General features: G+C 40.0%; 1 protein-coding gene across 3 annotated transcripts in view; it reads right to left on the reverse strand.

Moving 5' to 3' along the window:
- Positions 1–5196: 5196 nt before the first annotated feature.
- LOC109907839 (chemokine-like protein TAFA-1) overlaps positions 5197–21023 on the reverse strand; it is a 234520-nt gene continuing 218693 nt past the window's right edge. The window contains exons 4-6 of one of the 3 annotated variants that reach the window (XM_020506203.2): positions 18558–18682; positions 15869–15959; positions 5197–5814 (exon numbers count right to left, since the gene is read on the reverse strand). In XM_020506203.2, coding sequence (XP_020361792.1) covers positions 15933–15959; positions 18558–18682 — 152 coding nt within the window. In that variant the 3' untranslated portion in view covers positions 5197–5814; positions 15869–15932. Of the gene's footprint in view, positions 5815–14016; positions 14778–15868; positions 15960–16039; positions 16216–18557; positions 18683–21023 lie in introns of those variants that run through there. The other 2 variants (XR_002257603.2, XM_020506116.2) reach the window with 2 other exon arrangements.

Genomic DNA, 21023 nt, shown 5'->3' on the forward strand with positions numbered 1-21023 from the left:
TCGCGTTGTTCGAACTGGCGAGAGCTTTCCGAACTACAGGTTAGCTGATGACCGGTTAGCTGAAGACCGCTAGCATAGCTGGTGGTTAGCTGGCTAGCTTCAGTTGAGGGGTTCCGAAGTAAATATAAATACTTTAGGAAAAATAGCTACATTGGGTGAGGCGGGTAGCAGGAGAGTATTTGGAAGCTTAGGTTTAGTAAAATGTTTTTAAAGGGATAGCTATGTAAAAAACGAAAAATATGTAAAAAACGAAATATGCAGAAATATACAGGGACACGACACGACAGGACGACTTACTGCTACGCCATCAAAGACTCCAGCCACTCTAGTCATAGACTGTTCTCTCTGCTACCACACGGCAAGCGGTACTGGAGCGCCAAGTCTAGGTCCAAGAGGCTTCCAAACAGCTTCTACCTTCAAGCCATAAGACTCCTGAACAGCTAATCAAATGGCTACCCAGACTATTTGCACACTCCCCGCCACACTGCTACTACTCTCTGTTATTATCTATGCATAGCCACTTTAACAACCTGCATTTACATAATTATCTCAATTACCTTGACACCAGTGCCCCCGCACATTGACACATTGACTCTGTACCGGTACCCCCTCTATATAACCCTGCTGTTGTTACTTACTGCTGCTCTTTAATTATTTGTTATTCTTATCTCTTACTTTTTCTGCATTGTTTTAAGGGCTTGTAAGTAAGCATTTCACTGTAAGGTACACCTGTTGTATTCAGCACATGTGACAAATACAATTTGATTTGATTTTAATCTATGTTTTACAGCAAAATATCAACACACATACTACCAATCATAGACTAATGTAACTACATTTACATCTTCAAAATTATTCAAAAGTTTTTGTTCATACATCAAGTTGACTGCAATTTCCTGTTGGAGTGAATAAAGACTTCAGCTCTCTGTTCTCATGACAGCTGTGCTGACACTCCTGCTATAATAATAATGGCCCATTTCACATTGCTGCTCTTTGATAAAGAACTCAAAATCTACTATAGTGTGGTCGCTTCATTTCTCCGATGTCATTTCCTCAACAAATGGATCTGGGCTAATAACTAGGCATCAAAGTTGGACGTGTCAGCCACTGAACAGCTATCATTAAGAAGAAGTTTGAGGTTATTCATTATGTTTGGGGGCCTTTAGATGTCTGTGTCCGGAAGAGATCAGTAGAAAGCTGACATTTGGGATGAGTCATGGTGCCTATTACTGTGGTTATACAGCACATTAAGGACTACCTTACAGGCTTTGAAGACTCTGAACACAAGACTACCTTCCACAGAATGAACTCATGAATCATTGAACTCATGAGTTACAGTCTGATAGAAAGTGGATTTACCAGATATAGCCAACCATAGTAGTTGTTGTTGTTGTACCTTTAGAAAGTTATTAATGGAAGTTGTGTTGGAAGACTTCAATCCATCCCATTGAACACTTGATTAACCAGTGTAGTTGATTAACCAACCACTTGATTAACCAGTGTAGTTGATTAACCAACCACTTGATTAACCAGTGTAGAGAGATTGATGTGCTGGTGATTGATGTGTGGGTCACCATTTATTTGGATAGTCCGGATTTTCCATCTGTCATACTATCAACAAACAATCTGTTGATAAGCAACTACTTGTTAAGGTTACAGTTAGGGTAAGGTTTAGGGTAAGAGTTAGGGTAAAGTTCAGTTCAGTTTAGGGTTAGGAGACGGGTTAAGGTTAGGGTTAGAGCTAGTGTTAGTAGATAGTTGCAATGTTACTGATAGTCTATAGAGCACCTACACTAGAAATAAAGTGTTACCAATGTGTCCACAGCATGACTCCGTCATCTCTGCACAGGAGTGGAGTGAATAAAAGAGAGGGAAGAAGGAACGGTATCTCTACTCCTCTTCCAGCACATCCCAGAGCACCCTTTAAACACAATCTACTTTAGAACCAGCATAAACACGGAGAGAGAAAAACATTTGTCCATCCTCATACATTTAAAGATAATCTTCACAGTGCCATATCTTTTTTCATAAAATGTATAAACTGGATTCTCTCACTCCTCTCTCTACACACACACTGCCACACACACGCTCAGTCCTGTTGTTCTGTACAGACACAGTGAGACTACGGGACGCTCCGAATCCTATTAGATATGAAACAAACAAAGAGGGGAATGGGAACGGCTCATTGAGGAAGAAAACACACATTCCCTCTCTCTCTCTGGATCTCTCTCTGTATACAAATGTAGGATTTTAATGTTGGGAATTTTACTGCACATCAGGAAATGCAAACTTGTAGTGTATTCAAGGTTTTAAAAGGGTTCTAATGTTCCTAATTTTCACTTCAAAATGTCAGACTTGATTTGCTCTAATGCAAAATATATCAACCCCAACAAAATGTTTTCATTAATTATAATCCACATAATAATTCAAATTTCTTGGTTCTGCAGGATCATTTTCCTGCTGTAGCAAACTGGTTCAAATTAAGATCCTACATCTGTATCCGACTGTGTGATTCTGACAATACCGCAGGGAGATTGATGTGTCTGTCGGTTTAATACCTTCTGTGACTGTTCAGTGAGGAACCAAATGGCACAAAAAAAGATGCATTTCTAAATGACAAATATACACAAGCGTGTCTGTAGGGCGATCAGACAACTCTGCATCAACAGATATAGCTGGTGGAGTGGGGAGGGGTTGATATTAAAAATCATCAGGTATTTTCCCTGGAAAGATATTGGAAATCTTTATTCTAATTGCATACATTTATTGGATGTGCTATTTTGATAAATTCTCTTTGGCACCAAGGGTGTTTTGTAAATTAACAATCAGAGATGAATTTGTGTGTGTGCGTGTGTGAGCATGTCTGTTTGTATGCATATTTCCACCAGTCATGACTGGTGTTGTTGACGTGTTGTTCACTCAGACGAATGGTAGAGTACATATCTGTTCATAATATAGATGGAACTTAAAGGATCTTATGAATGTATGCACCACATATTACGACAGAAAATCTACATTAAAACAGTGAACATTTAGGAAAATGAAACAGGCAATTCAGTATAGAAAATTGCTTTAATTCTGATAAGGCTGTATGTATATCTAATTGGGGTGCTGCATGTCTGTTGAATGTGGCTAATACTTTCTCAATGTCTTTTTCAATATCTCCATTGGAAAGGCTTTCAGTAGCTAGATGTCCCTTAACTTGTCCAGTACATTTTTGTCGACATTTAGAATGTTCGCATAGAAAGTACTATAGATGCGACAATTGCATGCCACAGTGCGTTTCCAGTGTAATGCCATGTCGAAAAAAACAGCTGGACATAATGACCTTATGGGAGGTAGCCCGTAAAAAGCCAGCATGAATAGAATGCAAGAAATGACTAATATTTGCCATATTCTAATAATTCTCATGCTTACTTATCGCCACAGTCCCTGCCATTGTAGTCATGTAGACCTAGTAGAGACCTGAAACAATTTGATGGTGAAATTTTAAATTGCAATGTAAAGCAATTCAGGCATTATTGAAAGTCAAGGCAATCTTTGTCTTGCAAAGGAACATTCTTTTTCTAGTTGAATAAATGGATTTTGCAAGCAGTAGGCATTTACAATTAAATGTGGAGTGAGTGTACCTTCAAAATTATTCAGCAATCATATTTTATTCAAAAAACACAGTTTCCATCATAATTTGTTGCAGTAAGGACACTGTCGAACTGATAAAAATGTATTTGATCTTTAGAATATGTCTCCTACGTCTGCCATTACAAATGTTGCAATGCTTTTTTGGGAGACATTGCTTTTGTCAGATAAACCTGGGTCAATGGAAACCTGCCTACTGTGTCAGTGTGGAATCTACACACAACAACCCTGCTGGTCATCTATGAACGTTTGAACATCTTGGCCATGTGCTGTTATAATCTCTACCTGGCACAGCCAGAAGAGGACTGGCCACCCCTCAGAGCCTGGTTCCTCTCTAGGTTTATAATCTCCACCCAGCACAGCCAGAAGAGGACTGGCCACCCCTCAGAGCCTGGTTCCTCTCTAGGTTTATAATCTCCACCCAGCACAGCCAGAAGAGGACTGGCCACCCCTCAGAGCCTGGTTCCTCTCTAGGTTTATAATCTCCACCCAGCACAGCCAGAAGAGGACTGGCCACCCCTCAGAGCCTGGTTCCTCTCTAGGTTTATAATCTCCACCCAGCACAGCCAGAAGAGGACTGGCCACCCCTCAGAGCCTGGTTCCTCTCTAGGTTTCTTCCTAGCCACCATGCTTCTTTTTTTCTTTTATTCTTTTACCTTTATTTTACTAGGCAAGTCAGTTAAGAACAAATTCTGATTTACAAAGACGGCCTAGGAACAGTGGGTTAACTGCCTTGTAAAGGGGCAGAACAACAGATTTTTACCTTGTCAGCTTGGGGATTTTATCTAGCAACCTTTCGGTTACTGACCCAATGCTCTAACCACTAGGCTCACCTTAGACATCTGCATTGCTTGCTGTTTGGGGTTTTTGGCTGGGTTTCTGTATAGAACTTGTGACATTGGCTGATGTAAAAAGGGCTTTATAAATACATTTGATTGATTGACAGCCAAGTCCACACTCATTCTCCATAGCAGACACAGGAAATGAAATAAGAACAGGCGTTAACTCTCAGATACTGGGCCCAGTTGCACTGTTATCTCTAATTTAGCACAGAAAAGAGGACGTGGATCGCTGTTGATTATAGTTTGTTTTGTTAGACAGTTCTGTACAGTGTTTTTATCATCTTTACAGAAGCTATAGAGATTCCTATCTTCCAAGTACATCACTGAATGGTGAATAAGACCAATACTTTCTCATGATGATCCGGTAAGGCTATTCCAGAGATTCTCAATACAAGCAAACACTGTAAACAGTCCTATACACAGAGAGGAGATTCAACCACTACCTTTGACTAGGAATTCACTGTACTTCATAATCAGGGACAGAAATGAAGAATCCCACAAAAGGATCTCCGTGCAGAATATTTTGTTTACTGTATAAGGGAGCCCACATACTCTTTTTATATGTACTGTATTTATATATGTATATATACACAAAGCATCTTACGTAGAAAGAAAAAGCTCCAATGAATTACATAGAGCATGCCAACAAAGAAGACTTCTGACTGACATGTCAATCATGGACAGTGACTGTGGGCCCCCGGGTTGACCCCTGTGACCTCTCAGCGTCTGTTTACTCAGCGCTCGTTGTTGTTCCTGCGGCATTGTGTTGTGTAGGCAGAGTGAACAGCAGTCAGGGTCACTGCCCAGGCTCCACACCGTCACAGGAAAGCTGGCATGCTGAGATGTCGCTTCTAAGATGGATGCCGTTGACAAGGATGATGAAATAGGTAAAAGCAATCCCCACATAATGTCCCTCCAATGTGCCACTGATCCTGTAGGATCCCCTGCTCAGTAGCACTGAGTCTCAGTGAGGATCATCCAGTTTACCTTTGGGGAGGCGTTAGTGTTTTCAAATAACGTTTTTACAACATCTAAATAACCCCGGCTAAGCTGTTTTCGTTTTGAAGGGGAGAAAAAAAGAGTATTTGGGAAATTGGCCATGGTTGTTCTCGTAGAGTAACACCGACGTGAGGCTCATTGATCAAAAAGGGGATTAGTCTGGTCTAAAACCCTTGGCACCACGCTAGCAAAGCTGTTTTATTTCAGAGGATATCCTTTTTGCGGTCACAGGTAATCCAGTCAGTCGTCGTTGGTGTAATGGTTTTAGTCCATTTGGAGGGAGGGGATCCTGGCTGGGAGCCTGCGAGGGAACTCTTTGTTAGGTCCTAGGATGAATCTGAAACACACAGGGAAGAGAAGAAGAGAAACACATACACTTAGATAGAACACAGGCATAGAGACGTGTGAGGATTACACCCAGATGAATTTCTCCATTCCACGTGTCTTTCGAACTGAGAGGCTTTGTACAGCCCATCTCTCTCACCTCTCCTCTGCTGTTATTGCAACACAATCTCACACTCAGTTTGTGCAAATATGTGCAAAAAGTGTTTCAGCAGATTTCATGCATTTTTGTGTGGTTTAATTCGTGTGAGACTATAAAAAAAAAGTGCGACTTAACTTGTAGGAAATGACACATTTTTGTGCGACTTCATTCATAGGAAAAATACATGTGTCCCACATTTATTTATTCTTACGTAGCCTTATTTTATTTTTACTAGTCCCAATGTTGTTTTCTATGCTTGTTTTCAGTTAATACTTTGGGATACTGGTGCTATGTTGGATTTTATGAGGGTTGCTAGATTGAAATAAAAAGCTGTATTTGTCCGAGTTTTTTGTATCAACGAAGGTATTTGATTGGGGAATGGGGAGATATTTAAATAAATATGTATTTATTTATGTTACCTTTATTTATACAGTTTTTTTTGTATCAACGAAGGTATTTGATTGGGGAATGGGGATACATTTAAATAAATATGTATTTATTTATTTTACCTGTATTTATACAGGTTTTTTGTATCAACGAAGGTATTTGATTGGGGAATGGGGATACATTTAAAAAATATGTATTTATTTATTTTACCTGTATTTATACAGTTTTTTTTGTATCAACGAAGGTATTTGATTGGGGAATGGGGATACATTTAAATAAATATGTATTTTTTTATTTTACCTTTATTTATACAGGTTTTTGTATCAACGAAGGTATTTGATTGGGGAATGGGGATACATTTAAAAAATATGTATTTATTTATTTTACCTGTATTTATACAGTTTTTTTTGTATCAACGAAGGTATTTGATTGGGGAATGGGGATACATTTAAATAAATATGTATTTTTTTATTTTACCTTTATTTATACAGGTTTTTGTATCAACGAAGGTATTTGATTGGGGAATGGGGATACATTTAAATAAATATGTATTTATTTATTTTACCTTTATTTATACAGGTTTTTTTGGAGAGGCAGTACAAAAGCAGATTTCCATAACATGGGGATTTCCTTAACATCAAGCGTAAGGTTAAAAATACATGTTAAGGGGGAGCAATGATGTCTGCGGCTAGGTGTAGGAGGCGGGGGTCTAGTTCATCAGGGCCAGGGGATTTTTTAAATACATTTCTTTCAAAGCTTTACACACTTCTGAAACAGAGAAGGATGAAAATGAGAACCTGGTGAAGGAGTGCACGGGGTGTCAGGTAAATTCATAGGGGGCTCAATTATAACTTTGACCTTTTCAAATAAACTGCCTGCATCTAAAATGGAGGTTCTCTCAGTTACAATCTGTGTGTCGACAAACAATTGTGTATCTTTTCTGCACTCCAAACCTTTCCCTACTTGCCAAAATTTGGATGGATTATTTAAATTTTGTGAAGTAGATTTCAGGTATTCAGCATTTTGCTAAACTCGCATTAACATCTGCTAACCATCTGTATGTGACAAATACATTTTATTTGAGCTAGTGGTCTGCTTTCAATTTATGGATCATAGCCACACCCATATTTCGAAGACGTTTAAAAGCCATCCAATCATCTGCCAAACCAGTCCCTCTTGCTTTAGCACACATAGTATTTCGTTCCCTTATGATTTTTGTAAGTTCCTTAGTAAACCAAGGGTTCTCTCTGCCCTTAATCGTGAACTTTTTAAAAGGGGCATGCCTATTGCATACTTCCTGGAATGCGTTGTGGCTTGATTACCAACAACGACGAGACGGCCTACAGGGAGGAGGTGAGGGCCCTCGGAGTGTGGTGTCAGGAAAATAACCTCACACTCAACGTCAACAAAACTAAGGAGATGATTGTGGACTTCAGGAAACAGCAGAGGGAACACCCCCCTATCCACATCAATGGAACAGTAGTGGAGAGGGTAGTAAGTTTTAAGTTCCTCGGCATACACATCACAGACAAACTGAATTGGTCCACCCACACAGACAGCATCGTGAAGAAGGCGCAGCAGCGGCTCTTCAACCTCAGGAGGCTGAAGAAATTCGGCTTGTCACCAAAAGCACTCACAAACGTCTACAGATGCACAATCGAGAGCATCCTGTCGGGCTGTATCACCACCTGGTACGGCAACTGCTCCGCCCACAACCGTAAGGCTCTCCAGAGGGTAGTGAGGTCTGCACAACGCATCACCGGGGGCAAACTACCTGCCCTCCAGGACACCTACACCACCCGATGTCACAGGAAGGCCATAAAGATCATCAAGGACAGCAACCACCCTAGCCACTGCCTGTTCACCCCGCTATCATCCAGAAGGCGAGGTCAGTACAGGTGCATCAAAGCTGGGACCGAGAGACTGAAAAACAGCTTCTATCTCAAGGCCATCAGACTGTTAAACAGCCACCACTAACATTGAGTGGCTGCTGCCAACACACTGACTCTACTCCAGCCACTTTAATAATGGGAATTGATGGGAATTCATGTAAAATATATCACTAGCCACTTTAAACAATGCTACCTAATATAATGTTTACATACCCTACATTATTCATCTCATATGTATACGTATATACTGTACTCTATATCATCTACTGCATCCTTATGTAATACATGTATCACTAGCCACTTTAACTATGCCACTTTGTTTACATACTCATCTCATATGTATATACTGCACTTAATACCATCTACTGTATCTTGCCTATGCCGCTCTGTACCATCACTCATTCATATATCTTTATGTACATATTCTTTATCCCCTTACACTTGTGTCTATAAGGTAGTAGTTTTGGAATTGTTAGCTAGATTACTTGTTGGTTATTACTGCATTGTCGGAACTAGAAGCACAAGCATTTCGCTACACTCGCACTAACATCTGCTAACCATGTGTATGTGACAAATAACATTTGATTTGATTTTGATTTGGAAGTAAGAAAAGGCTAGTTCAACATCAGGGATTAATTCCATTCCATTCCATTCAATGCTAGATACATCATGTAAAAAACCTTGAATATCAAACCGCTTCCAGTTTCTTTTCGTAATAACACGTGGAGATTTCTTAGGAATTTTAGCTCTCGCACAGTGATCACTTATGTCGTTTGCAAAAATACCAGAAGCATTCAAACGATGAGGAGTATTGGTTCAGATCAAATCAATCAAAGAGGATTTCAGAGGATATTTTATATTCAACCTAGTTCCACTGTTGACAATCCGAGTGAGATTACAGGTATTGCACAGCATTTTAAGTTGATCAGAGCTAGATGTTAGCCAGTCCTGATTCAGATCACCCATCAGGACAAACTCAGAATTGACATTCTGTGATAACAATTTGAAAATACAATCCAGAGAGCCAACAGTGCAGTTGGAGGTCTATAACAGCAAGATACAACAATATTTAAAGATGAGCCAAGGTTTTGGTTCAAAGACAGATATTCAAATTGCTTAGGTTTAGTAACAGAAGTCAGATCGACCATCGAGAACTTGTCTTTTACACATATAGCAACACCACCACCCTTAGATTTACGATCTGTACGAGAAACATTGTAACCATTTATTCATGATGGGAAGTAATTCATAAATATATTTGGGGAAACCAACTGCATGGTATTTGCAACTATAAAGAGTCTGGACTATGATAAATTAAGTAATATCAATGCAGTTAAACAGGTTAATGTAAAATAGTTAATTATGTTGGTTTACACTTATGGCACTTCCAAGGCTGTTTCATTATAATTTTTATGGTCGTGTCAATCATGTTATGTACTTAGGCTATTGTAACAAGGCATATGTCAGCATTGTAGGTTTACTGCCTCTGCTCAGAGGCCTACCAGGATTTAATGGCAACGGCCGTTGGAGCTCACCTCGCCACATATGAGCCCTGGTTAAAGTCCCTGTTGCAGCTTTCACTTTCTTCTGCTAGATTGGTGGCTGCGTTGGGATCACGTCCAGCTCACATCTAGTTATGTGATCTAGTGGTGGAAAGCATTCTGTTTTTCCACATTGTGTTGGGTATATCTAGTGAACAATGGATAAGCAGCAATGGGCATGACGGATAGAAGTAGTCACTACATCACACCCTTTTTACAGGTGTGATTTTTCCTAGCCACCGTGCTTCTCCACCTGCATTGCTTGCTGTTTGGGGTTTTAGGCTGGGTTTCTGTACAGCACTTTGAGATATCAGCTGATGTACGAAGGGCTATATAAATAAATTTGATTTGATTTGATTTGATCAAGCCTTACATCAAAGTTGCCTGAAGCTGAATGGAAAGTGCTATGCCCTTACCAGTTATTCAGAAGAAAATCCTCTGTGAATGTCTATTTTAAATAAATGTACTTACTAGTGTGGACCTTAAACAAAGACATTCTACACATTTATGTAGACCTGTTTAAAGTGTTATTACAACTATGGTGTTCTTTTGTTACTGAAGCTTATACATCTAATAACATGACAATGATCCACATCACATGGGTAGACAAATAATGGAAGTGTGTTAAGCAAAAAAACACAGCTATTATTTTTTATCCATACTGTTCTGATCTAATGAGATGAATGTAGGATTGGCCTAGAATCAAGGCTTTTCCAAGTCATAAAGGACTAAGCTAGGCCCCTCTTGGTTCTCACTGGCGAAGACTTAACTCAAGTTAGGGGTTATATGTCAGACTCTCCTACATAAGTTATACCCCAGAGGTTGTAAATAAACCCCTTTTAAAGGTGATATACTGTAACTTGTATCATTATTATAGGGCTGTGAAACCCATAGCCGAATGGCTTCACAATGAACATTTTTCACAGGAAATTGCAGTTGACATTGAACATAGCTTGGTTAGGGTATTTAATTAATTTCAGACTCTCCTATGCCACTATTCCTAACATCTTATACCACATAGGTTGAAATAAACCCTTTTTAAGGTGATATAACTTGTATCATTATTATGTGAAACCAATTTCCATTTTATAACAGGTAGTGCCCATTTATTTACAGTAGTGTTGATGAATTATTGCTTTCTTCAGTGGAAATACAGAATATGTATAAAAACGCCAAATATACCAAAAGCTAAATCAAGCAGAGATTTATGACTATTTAACCATGTTCATCATTACTGAAGCATGCAAACTACAAACATTTAACAAGTTTAAAGATAATGAATACATTATCTTATATACTATATACAAACACTTTATTAGAAATAATTCATACAAAAGTCAAGAGTTGGCTGTAACATGAGTACAAACAGAGTGTGTGTATATGTGTATAAGGGTTGCTGTGCGTGTGGGTGTATTATGGTGTGTATTATAACTTACCATTATAAAATGTATCCCCATTCCCCAATCAATACCACCATTTTTTTAACCAACCTGGCAACCCCAATAAAATTCGACATAGCCTTGAACAAAATGCATTTTGAAAGAAAGTATGTAATGTACACAAAAAAAGTGAAGCCTTGTATTAAAAGCATTATGAAGAAAATTGTGTAATATTGGCTTCATGAAATGTGAAATGAAGAAAATGGTGTAGGCCTACTGTTGCCTACATGGAAAAGAGCCTTTCTGACTACAAGTGAACCAGTATCCCAAAGTATTAAGTGAAAACAAGCATAGAAAACAGTATTGGCATTAATAAAAAACAAAACAATGTAAGGCTACTATTATATTAGAATTATTTTGGTGACAACCTGGTTGATTAACAATATTGGGTTGTTATATATATAAATAAATGTGGCAGTGTAGGACAACATTGCCCATCATGCATTACTCTAATAACGTTATTAGAGCAAAAGGTTGTTTCTGAAGTTTTCCCCAAATAAATGTGTTTTCCTGTGAATGAAGTCGCACAAAAATGTCTGTATTTTTTAAGCCAAACAAAAATGCACAAAATCTGCTGAAATACTTTTTGTAGACATTTGCACAAATTGAGTGTAAGATTGTGTTGGTTATTGCTAAAAAACAGACAGATTTTGTGAGCGTAAACAACATTGAAACTGAGGTACATTCTCATCCATAGGATAGCAGAGTTTCAGTGCAAAAAAACCTTGGTGTGTTTCCATTGTGTGTATGTCTGCTCTGGGTAACATCACTGGTATATTTTGGCCTGTTATTTCACACTGCTTTGCCCACGATCAATGTCCTGGAACAGCCTGTGCTTCCTCTAACAGAACCAGCCAATCACCTCACAAGGATTTCAGTCTGTCTGTCTGAGCCCAGTGAAAGGACTTTGGTCCCGCTAAGAGGGATATAAGCCTGACTGTCTTCCTTTTGATTTTAGTTCAACAACTCTTATTTAGTGTCAGTAGTGAATCTGGCTGGATTTCAATGGCACATTGTGCAGGCCTCAGACAGCTATTGAAGACTTGGCTTTTTAGTCCCAAGGCTGAACAAAGTTGTCAATACATTCATGAAATAGACTACACAAACTTTACTTACTGCATGCCTTTTGTCTTTTCTTGGTTATACCCACACCATGTTTTCTAAGGTTGACAGTGTGCCTCAATATATAATCTAAAAGTTAATGTCTCCTAAAAAATGTGATATATTTGGTATTTCTTCAAATGCTAATTTACAGAACAACATTCACAGCAATCTATCTCATTAAAACTGTGACGCTCTCTGGTGTTTTCCTAAATCCTGTGTAAGAACCAGAAATGAAGACAGAGAACAGGGTACCTTGCACATTGTGGGGCTAGTTAAAAACCCAAACCCAGTGGCTCTGGTTTCTCCCTCATACTGCTCACACTAACATTTCCATGCACTGGTCTCTGCTATTGGCAGCCAGCTGTGTGTGTGATTGAGACAAGGCACAGGACCCTGGGGGACCCCTTGGGCCCCTGGGCACAGCTCATACTGACAGGTCTGTGTGGTAATTTGGAGATAGAGGGAGTGGATGGTGAAATGATGTGGAGTTTGATAACTTTTCTCTCTCACAGGTCAGACTGCTCATGTTGTACCTTAAGTGGTCCTGTGCTGATCTACTGATGTGTTACCTTTTTTCAAAGTATGGAGTGATATAGGGGCGGCAGGGTAGCCTAGTGGTTAGAGTGTTGGACTAGAAACCGGAAGGTTGCAAGTTCAAACCCCCGAGCTGACAGGGTACAAATCTGGCGTTCTGCCCCTGAACAGGCAGTTAACCCACTGTTCCTAGGCCGTCATTGAAAATAAGAATTTGTTCGTAACTGACTTGCCTAGTTAAAGAAAGGTAAAAAAAAAATATATATAGTTTTCACAACCATAAAGGAAAGCCTGACTCGATCATGTCCATTCAAATGTAGTTTGACTCTTTTCTCTTTACCACTCTCAGAAAAAAGGATGCTATCTAGAACCTTAAAAAGTCTTCTTCGGCTTTCTCAATTGGAGAACCCTTTTTGGTTGCAAGTAGAATGAACCCTTTTGGCTTCTACAGAGGGTTCTACCTGGAACAAAAAAAGAGCTCTACCTGGAACAAAAAAGGGTTCTCCTATGGGGACAGCAGAGGAACCCATTAGAGTGTAGAACATCCCATGTGTTCTCTCCATCTTCCTTCTGTACAGAACCAGCCCCTCTTGTTAGAAAGCTAATCGTTAAGCCCTAGTAGGTCCAGCATTTGCATCATCTCTATCAACCAACAAAAGGCAAAATGGTGCCGTGTTCCAGCAGAGTGACCTCTACAATAACCAGAGCAGAAGCAGGTTGCCATTACGTCTGCATCTCCCACAGAGAGACAGAAGAGAGACAGACCGAATCCCACAGAGGTTTGTTACACTCAACACAGGAAACTATATGCAAATGCTGTCATTTCAGCTGTCGTCTGTTCCGTCCCCTTCTGTGGAAATGAGCAGAGCAGCAGCAGGTAGGGATGGATTGGAGAAGGATTTTCAAACTATTGCTTTTTTTCCTGTTAGAAACTAAGCCCTCTGCATTCTAATTTACTAGCCACATTAAAATGCAATTTACTCAGACCTCAGTAAGTAAAAAGAGCCAAGGACAATTGCCTTAGTGAAATAATTTAGACATTCTCTCTCCTCCTGTTTTTCGTTAAGTGCTGAACTCTTCTACTCCATTTGCAGAGCAACTTCTTTGAAAAGCAATGAAACACCCAGACGGAACAGAAAACTCCAGACAACAACAACATATATCAAGATCAATTTAATGTGACATTGACAATGGGTATAGAACAAAAAGAGTAGAAGAAAGTAGTACCGTCCACATTACATGAACCATGTGGATGGATAGTTCATGTAAAGTGTTACCAAACAAAGATGGGACGTGGAAAACATGAGTGCTTGGTGATGATCATTTCTTGTGAGGAGTGTTTTCGATTGATTGTTTTATGATTTCCCTTATTCAACACATTTGATGGTGATGCATCTGCTGGCAGGTAACTTTGCTCTGATCAAGCCTCCCAGATGGGATATATCCTGCTGTTGTGACTGGCTCGAAAAGGTGCCTTCTGTTACTTCTAATAGACAACATGTGGCTCTTGAAACAGCAATGTAAATACTGAATCTGAATACTGAGGCAACAGCTAGGAAACTCCCAAAGTCCTGGGCTAATAGACTTATGACTATCTGGTCTGGTAGGGATTCTTGATAATATTGAAGGCTTCAAATAACTAGATAATTTTAACAAAAGGGGCAGGTAGGCAGAATGATGAGATTTCTCATTTCACTTTCTTTTGCTCTCTCCCTTTTACTTGTAATTTTCAACATCATAATTGTATGGTGGGAGCAGAAATGGATTGATCTATTTAGCCAGTGGAGCAGGTAATGTGGCTCTATGCTGGGCTTGTGTTTTGGTGGGGTCTCTCCCCACTTCCCTTCACTGTGACTTCCTCATACAAAAGGCCTGCCTTGTCTGATGCTGATACAGAACAGGCAAGCAGGGCTCCCTCTCTGAAAGACAGAAAGAAAAAAGACAAAAAAACAAGGGTATCAGACACTCACTTTGGCAGTGTCTTACTTTCATGGCAATTAAAAAATGGTAAGCTGATGTATTTATGTGTATGAGTTGGTGTGTATGTGTGCCTGATCGCATTTCACTGAGAACGTTAAGAGAGAAATTAAACCCTGCAGGTGAAATGAAAATTAGAAAAGGATTTACTGGTGTGTAACAGAACAAATACAGATGAGGTTATCTGCCCTCAATGCAGAAAGAATGAAAGATGTTGATTAAACCAGAGAAATGCAGAGAGAGAATAAAACCCTTTTATGTTGTCTATTGTCTATGCTGTCCACTGATAGCTGCCCCCCCACCCCATCAGAGGCAGATCAGGACATAAAGCAGTCTGATGATAAGAACCCACACAACAAGAGCGGCACCCAAGAAAACACACATGTGCAGGCATACAAACACACACACAAACGCACGCACAAACGCACGTACGCACGCACGCACAAACGCACACACACACACACGTGCAGTCATGTCCAAAATCAACACATCAGATTGGGGATGGCAAACTAGGACTATGCACTGTAATCTAATTCACACAGTGCCCAGTAGCAAAACAGGACATGAAACAAAATGAGTGAATGGACGAGAGAGAGGGACTGGTCCTACTATTACACACTGATCTGACCACGACAGAAAGTGGTCAGGGCTGGACCTGTGTCTCTGTGTCTGTGTCTGTGTGTACATGTTTGTGTGTGTGTTTGCATGCATGTGTGTGTGTTGACAGCTGGCAATATATGTATTTTTATTTCTTAGATATTTTTTTATTTATTGACAAACATGATTTTGATTTACTTGTGTTGCAATTGTTGCATGTGTTATACTGTAATTTGCAGTCTTGAGTGGGAGGGAGAGTGCAGCATATTTGTGTCAAGCCTGCCTACTCATGCACAGCATGTAAACACACACACTTGATTATTTTCCCTGAGTATGTGGGTTAATGAGAAATCAGTGAACATGAGTCAGTCAGTCCCACTCCCATAGTTGTGTTTGAAGTGAAGTGCACATGAAGAAAAGCTGGAGAGAGACTAACCTTTACAGAAGCAAGAATGCAGCTCAGTTTCTGTTGAAGCATCCTCTGCATTTTGCTTCCAGAGCTAAAAAGGTGAGTATGGCGCAGTGTTCTGCAAAGAGAGGGTCAAGAGAAAATGTTGACGTGTATATTTAGGAGTAAAACCTTTAGTAGAGACTTTGCCTTTCTTACCCTAATGTACCAAACAGGATCCACTCCTATTCACTGATATGAGTCTAGATCACTTCTCAGTACTGCACATACTAACTGATTCCTATGAAGAGTATTTAGGAGAGCCGTTCTCAAACTTCTCCTCTGGGACCCCCAGACATGTCACAATGTTGTTGTAGCCCTGAACTAGCTCACCTGATTCACATACTCACCTGATTCACCTTGATGATTAGTACACAAGTTGAATCAGGTGTGCTAGCTCTGGAATTGATAAAATACATGGAACAACTGGGGGTCCCCAATGAGAGGTTTGTGAACCACTGATTCAGGAAATATTCTTGGCAACAAGAAGGTTCCTCAAAGGTTACATAAAACTTATGAAACACTTTTCACTTTTTTGTCCAAAGAATGGATTCAGAGATGCATTCTTAAAGTTGGCTTTGTACTGTATCAGAGCGCTTACCTTGACAGGCTGGCAAAACCGTACCATCCGGTCAACTTCTTTTCACTTTTAGGGTGGGGGCTTGGAATAGTAAAGTAGTATAGACTGTGTACTGTATAAGCATGCGGGACAACCTTGAAAAGCTCTGTGTGGTCTAACCTGCCCTGGCTGTTCCTTTCACTACAATCACATTAGTCTCTGTTTCTATTCAAAGTCATGGTTACGAATCACTAAGAGAAGGGGGAGGCAGCACTCGGTCTGGGGAGTCAATCGAATGAATCCAAATCTGGCGATCAACCTGTCACGGAGTGTTAGATGGGCTTGCTTCAGGGACATTATTCCTTTTATTATTTTCATTTCTTATGGTGGATTTTTCATCTTGTTTTTTATAAACTGCCTGGCAGTAGAAATATACAGTACTTGCTCTTAGCTAAGTTTATATTTCTAAAGAGATTAACCCTCAGGCAAAACCAGGATGTTTCTCACTGCTTTGCTTACACTTTTCTGGCACAGGTCATTATTGCTTACAGCTTAAAACCCCACCTCATGACAAAGAAACACAAGAAAATACAAAAGTATGTGGACACCCTTTCGAATTAGTAGATTTGGCTATTTCAGCCACCCCCGTTGCTGACAGGTGCATAAAATTGAGCACACAGCCATGCAATCTTCATATACAAACATTGGCAGTAGATTGACCTTGAAGAGCTCAGTGACTTTCAACGTAGCACCGTCATAGGATGCCAACTTTCCAACAAGTCAGTTTGTCAAATGTCTGCCCTGCTAGAGCTGCCCCAGTCAACTGTAAGTGCTGTTATTGTGAAGTGGAAATGTCTAGGAGCAACAACGACTCAGCTGTGAAATGGTAGCCCACACAAGATCACAGAACGAGACCGCCAAGTGCTGAAGTGTGTAGCGTGTAAAACTCATCTGATCACCATGCGCAGTGCTAAGCGACTGCTGTAGTGGTGTAGAGCTCGCTGCCATTCGACTCTGGAGCAGTGGAAACACATTCTCTGGAGTGATGCATCACGCTTCACCAACTGGCAGTCCGATGGACGAATCTGGGTTTGGCACATGCCAGGAAAACACTACCTGCCCCAATGCATATTGGCAGGTTTAAAGTTTGGTGGAGGAGGAAAAATGGGGCTGTTTTTTATGGTTCGGGCTAGGCCCCTAAGTTAGGGAAATCTTAACGCTATAACATACAATGACATTCTAAACGATTCTGTGCTTCCAACTTTATGCAACAGTTTGGGGAAGGCCCTTTCCTGTTTCAGCATGACAATGCCCCTGTTCACAAAGCGAGGTCCATACAGAATTTCTTTGTTGAGATAGTTGTGGAAGAACTTGACTGGCCTGCACAGAGCCCTGACCTCAACCCCATCGAACACTTTTGGGATGAATTGGAATGCCGACATCAGTGCCCGACCTCACTAATGCTTTTATGGCTGAATGGAAGCAAGTCCACGCACCAATGTTCCAACATCTAGTGGAAAGCTTCCCCAGAAGAGTGGAGGCTGTTATAGCAGCAAAGAGGGGACAAACTCCATAGTAATGCCTATGATTTTTAAATGAGATGTTCGACGAGCAGGTGTCCAGATACTTTTGGTAATGTAGTGTATGTCATGTGTCTAGTGCATGCTTTATTTCTGTTTGAGTTTGAAAATAGATGTATTTTATATCAAATAACAGGAGACGATTACCCAAATTAGAGTAATGGGACAGCAGATGAGATCCTACCACAGTATATCAGTAGATGTACTAAATAATTTCCATCAGAAGTGTCTTGTCCAACTATGGTCAATCAGGTTCTAGTTACCGCCGAGGTTATTTTCTAAAGGTTGTAGTTAAGTGAGGCCTCCTCACCACGTCTCACTTAAATAACAGATTCACATAGCTTATCTATCAAAATCTATAGCCATTGTGAGAGTAACTTGTGAGAGTAACTTGTGGGTGTGTGTGTGTGTGTGTGTGTGTGTGTGTGTGTGTGTGTGTGTGTGTGTGTGTGTGAGTGTGTATGTGTGTGTGTGTGTGTGTGTTTTTGTGCATGTGAATGTTTGAGTGAATGACTCTAGTGCCAGTGCAGAGTCTCACCCTTGTGGTCTTGATCTTGTTCCCAGAGGAGCACATCCATCCAGAGTTATCAGGCAGAGTCTTACACTCCTCTCCCTCCAGACAGGGCTCCATCTCACACCACCACTTCCCAATCACAATGGACGCTGCCGGCGGGAGAGAGACACATAGAGAGAGAGGGCTGAGTTCACCCTGTCATCACGCACAGATACACTGTCACACACAATTAGGGTTATTAAGCTACTGGTAGTTTACCATAGTTAAAATAATCTTCAGTAATTTGGGTAATTAACAGAAAATCTATGGCAATCTACAGTATCGTAACTTTGGTAATTTACACTTGAATAACTTATTCATATATAGCATACATTTTTTCTATCCTTGTCCATTTTGTCCATGAGTTTCTAGTAGATATACCATATCATTCAAGAGGAAATTACCTAATTAATGAAAAAAGCATCTAACCAACAATGGCATTATTTTCTCTTCCAACTATCAATGTTATTCACAACTGCCACCACGTTGACGCCAAAACATTGACGGAAAAAACATACTGACAGTTAAATAAATAGTGTGTAAAAAATATACTGTATAGAAAGGATATTTCATGCTGAAACCCTCATACTAAACACCAATGGTATACACTAAGTTGATGGTTTACATACAGTACCAGTCAAAAGTTTGGACACATCTACTCATTTAATGTTTTTTAAATTTATTTTTTACTATTTTCTACATTTTAGAATAATAGTGAAGACATCAACACTATGAAATAACATGACAGCTTTACACACTCTTGGCATTCTCTCAACCAGCTTCATGAGGTAGTCACCTGGAATGCTTTTCCAACAGTCTTGAAGGAGTTCCCACATATGCTGAGCACTTGTAGGCTGCTTTCCCTTCACTCTACCGTCCGACTCATCTCAAACATCTCAATTTGGTTGAGGTAGGTGGATTGTGGAGGCCAGGTCATCTGATGTAACACTCCATCACTCTCCTTCTTGGTGAAATAGCCCTTACACATCCTAGATGGGATGGCGTATCACTGCAGAATGCTGTGGTAGCCATGCTTGTTAAGTGTGCCTTGAATTCTGATTTCATCATTGACAGTGTCACCATCAAAGCATATTGACACCTCCTCCTCCATGCTTCAATGGTGGAAACCACACATGCGGACATCATCCGTTCACCTACTCTGCGTCTCACAAAGGCGGTTGTAACCAAAATTCTCAAATTTTGACTCATCTGACCAAAGGATAAATGTCCACCGGTCTAATGTCCATTTGCTCGTGTTTCTTGGCCCAAGCAAGTCTCTTCTTCTTATTGGTGTCCTTTAGTAGTGGTTTCTTTGCAGCAATTCAACCATGAATGCCTGATTTTCGCAGTCTCCTCTGAACAGTTGATGTTGAGATGTGGCTGCTAATTGAACTCTGTGAAGCATTTATTTGGGCTGCAATCTGAGGTGCAGTTAATTGCCGATTTCTGAGGCTGGTAACTCTAATGAACTTATCCTCTGCAGCAGAGGTAACTCTGTGTCTTCCTTTCCTGTGGCGGTCCTCATGAGAGCCAGTTTCATCATAGCACTTGATGTTTTTTTCGACAGCACTTGAAGAACCTTTCAAAGTTCTTGAAATGTTCCGCACTGACTGACCTTCATGTCTTAAAGTAATGATGGACTGTCATTTCTCTTTGCTTATTTGAGCTGTTCTTGCCATAATATGGACTTGTTCTTTTACCAAATATCTTCTGTATACCACCCTTACCATGTTACAGCACAACTGATTGGCTGAAACGCATTAAGAAGGTAAGAAATTCCACAAATTAACTTTTAACAAGGCACACCTGTTAATTGAAATGCTTTCCAGGTGACTACCTCATGAAGCTGGTTGAGAGAATGCCAAGAGTGTGCAAAGCTGTCATCAAGGCAAGGGGTGGATACTTTGAAGAATCTAAAATATATTTGGATTCATTTACCACTTTTTTGGTTACTACATGAGTCCATATGTGTTATTTCATAGTTGTGATGTCTTCACTATTATTCTCCAATGTAGAAAATAGTAAAATTAAGAATAACCCGGGAATGAGTAGATTTGTTAAAACTTTTGACTGGTAATGTATATAAAATCCTTGAAAGATACCAAAATTCTGGTAGTTTACTGGTACACTTTGAAGGTATCCAATAATATCCCTTCTCTTTGCAACCCTACACACAATATGGCACACAGGCGCGGGCGCAGACACAAACACAATGAGGGAAAATACAGCCCTTCAATATGGTGAAAAGGTCCTCAAGCGAACAGTCTGGTGATAAGACACGTACATATTTCTAAATGATTGTTTTTTCATTCTTCCTCGCTCAGAGCATTTTGTACCGTTTCTGAAATGAAACTCACTGTTGACAATAATGTCTGCCCAAACAGTGATTAATCATTATTTTGTTTTAATATAGCAACATTGCATGAAGATGCAGTAATCTTATTTTTAATC

This window comes from Oncorhynchus kisutch, linkage group LG1 (assembly GCF_002021735.2).
Source record: "Oncorhynchus kisutch isolate 150728-3 linkage group LG1, Okis_V2, whole genome shotgun sequence".
Taxonomy (NCBI): domain Eukaryota; kingdom Metazoa; phylum Chordata; class Actinopteri; order Salmoniformes; family Salmonidae; genus Oncorhynchus; species Oncorhynchus kisutch.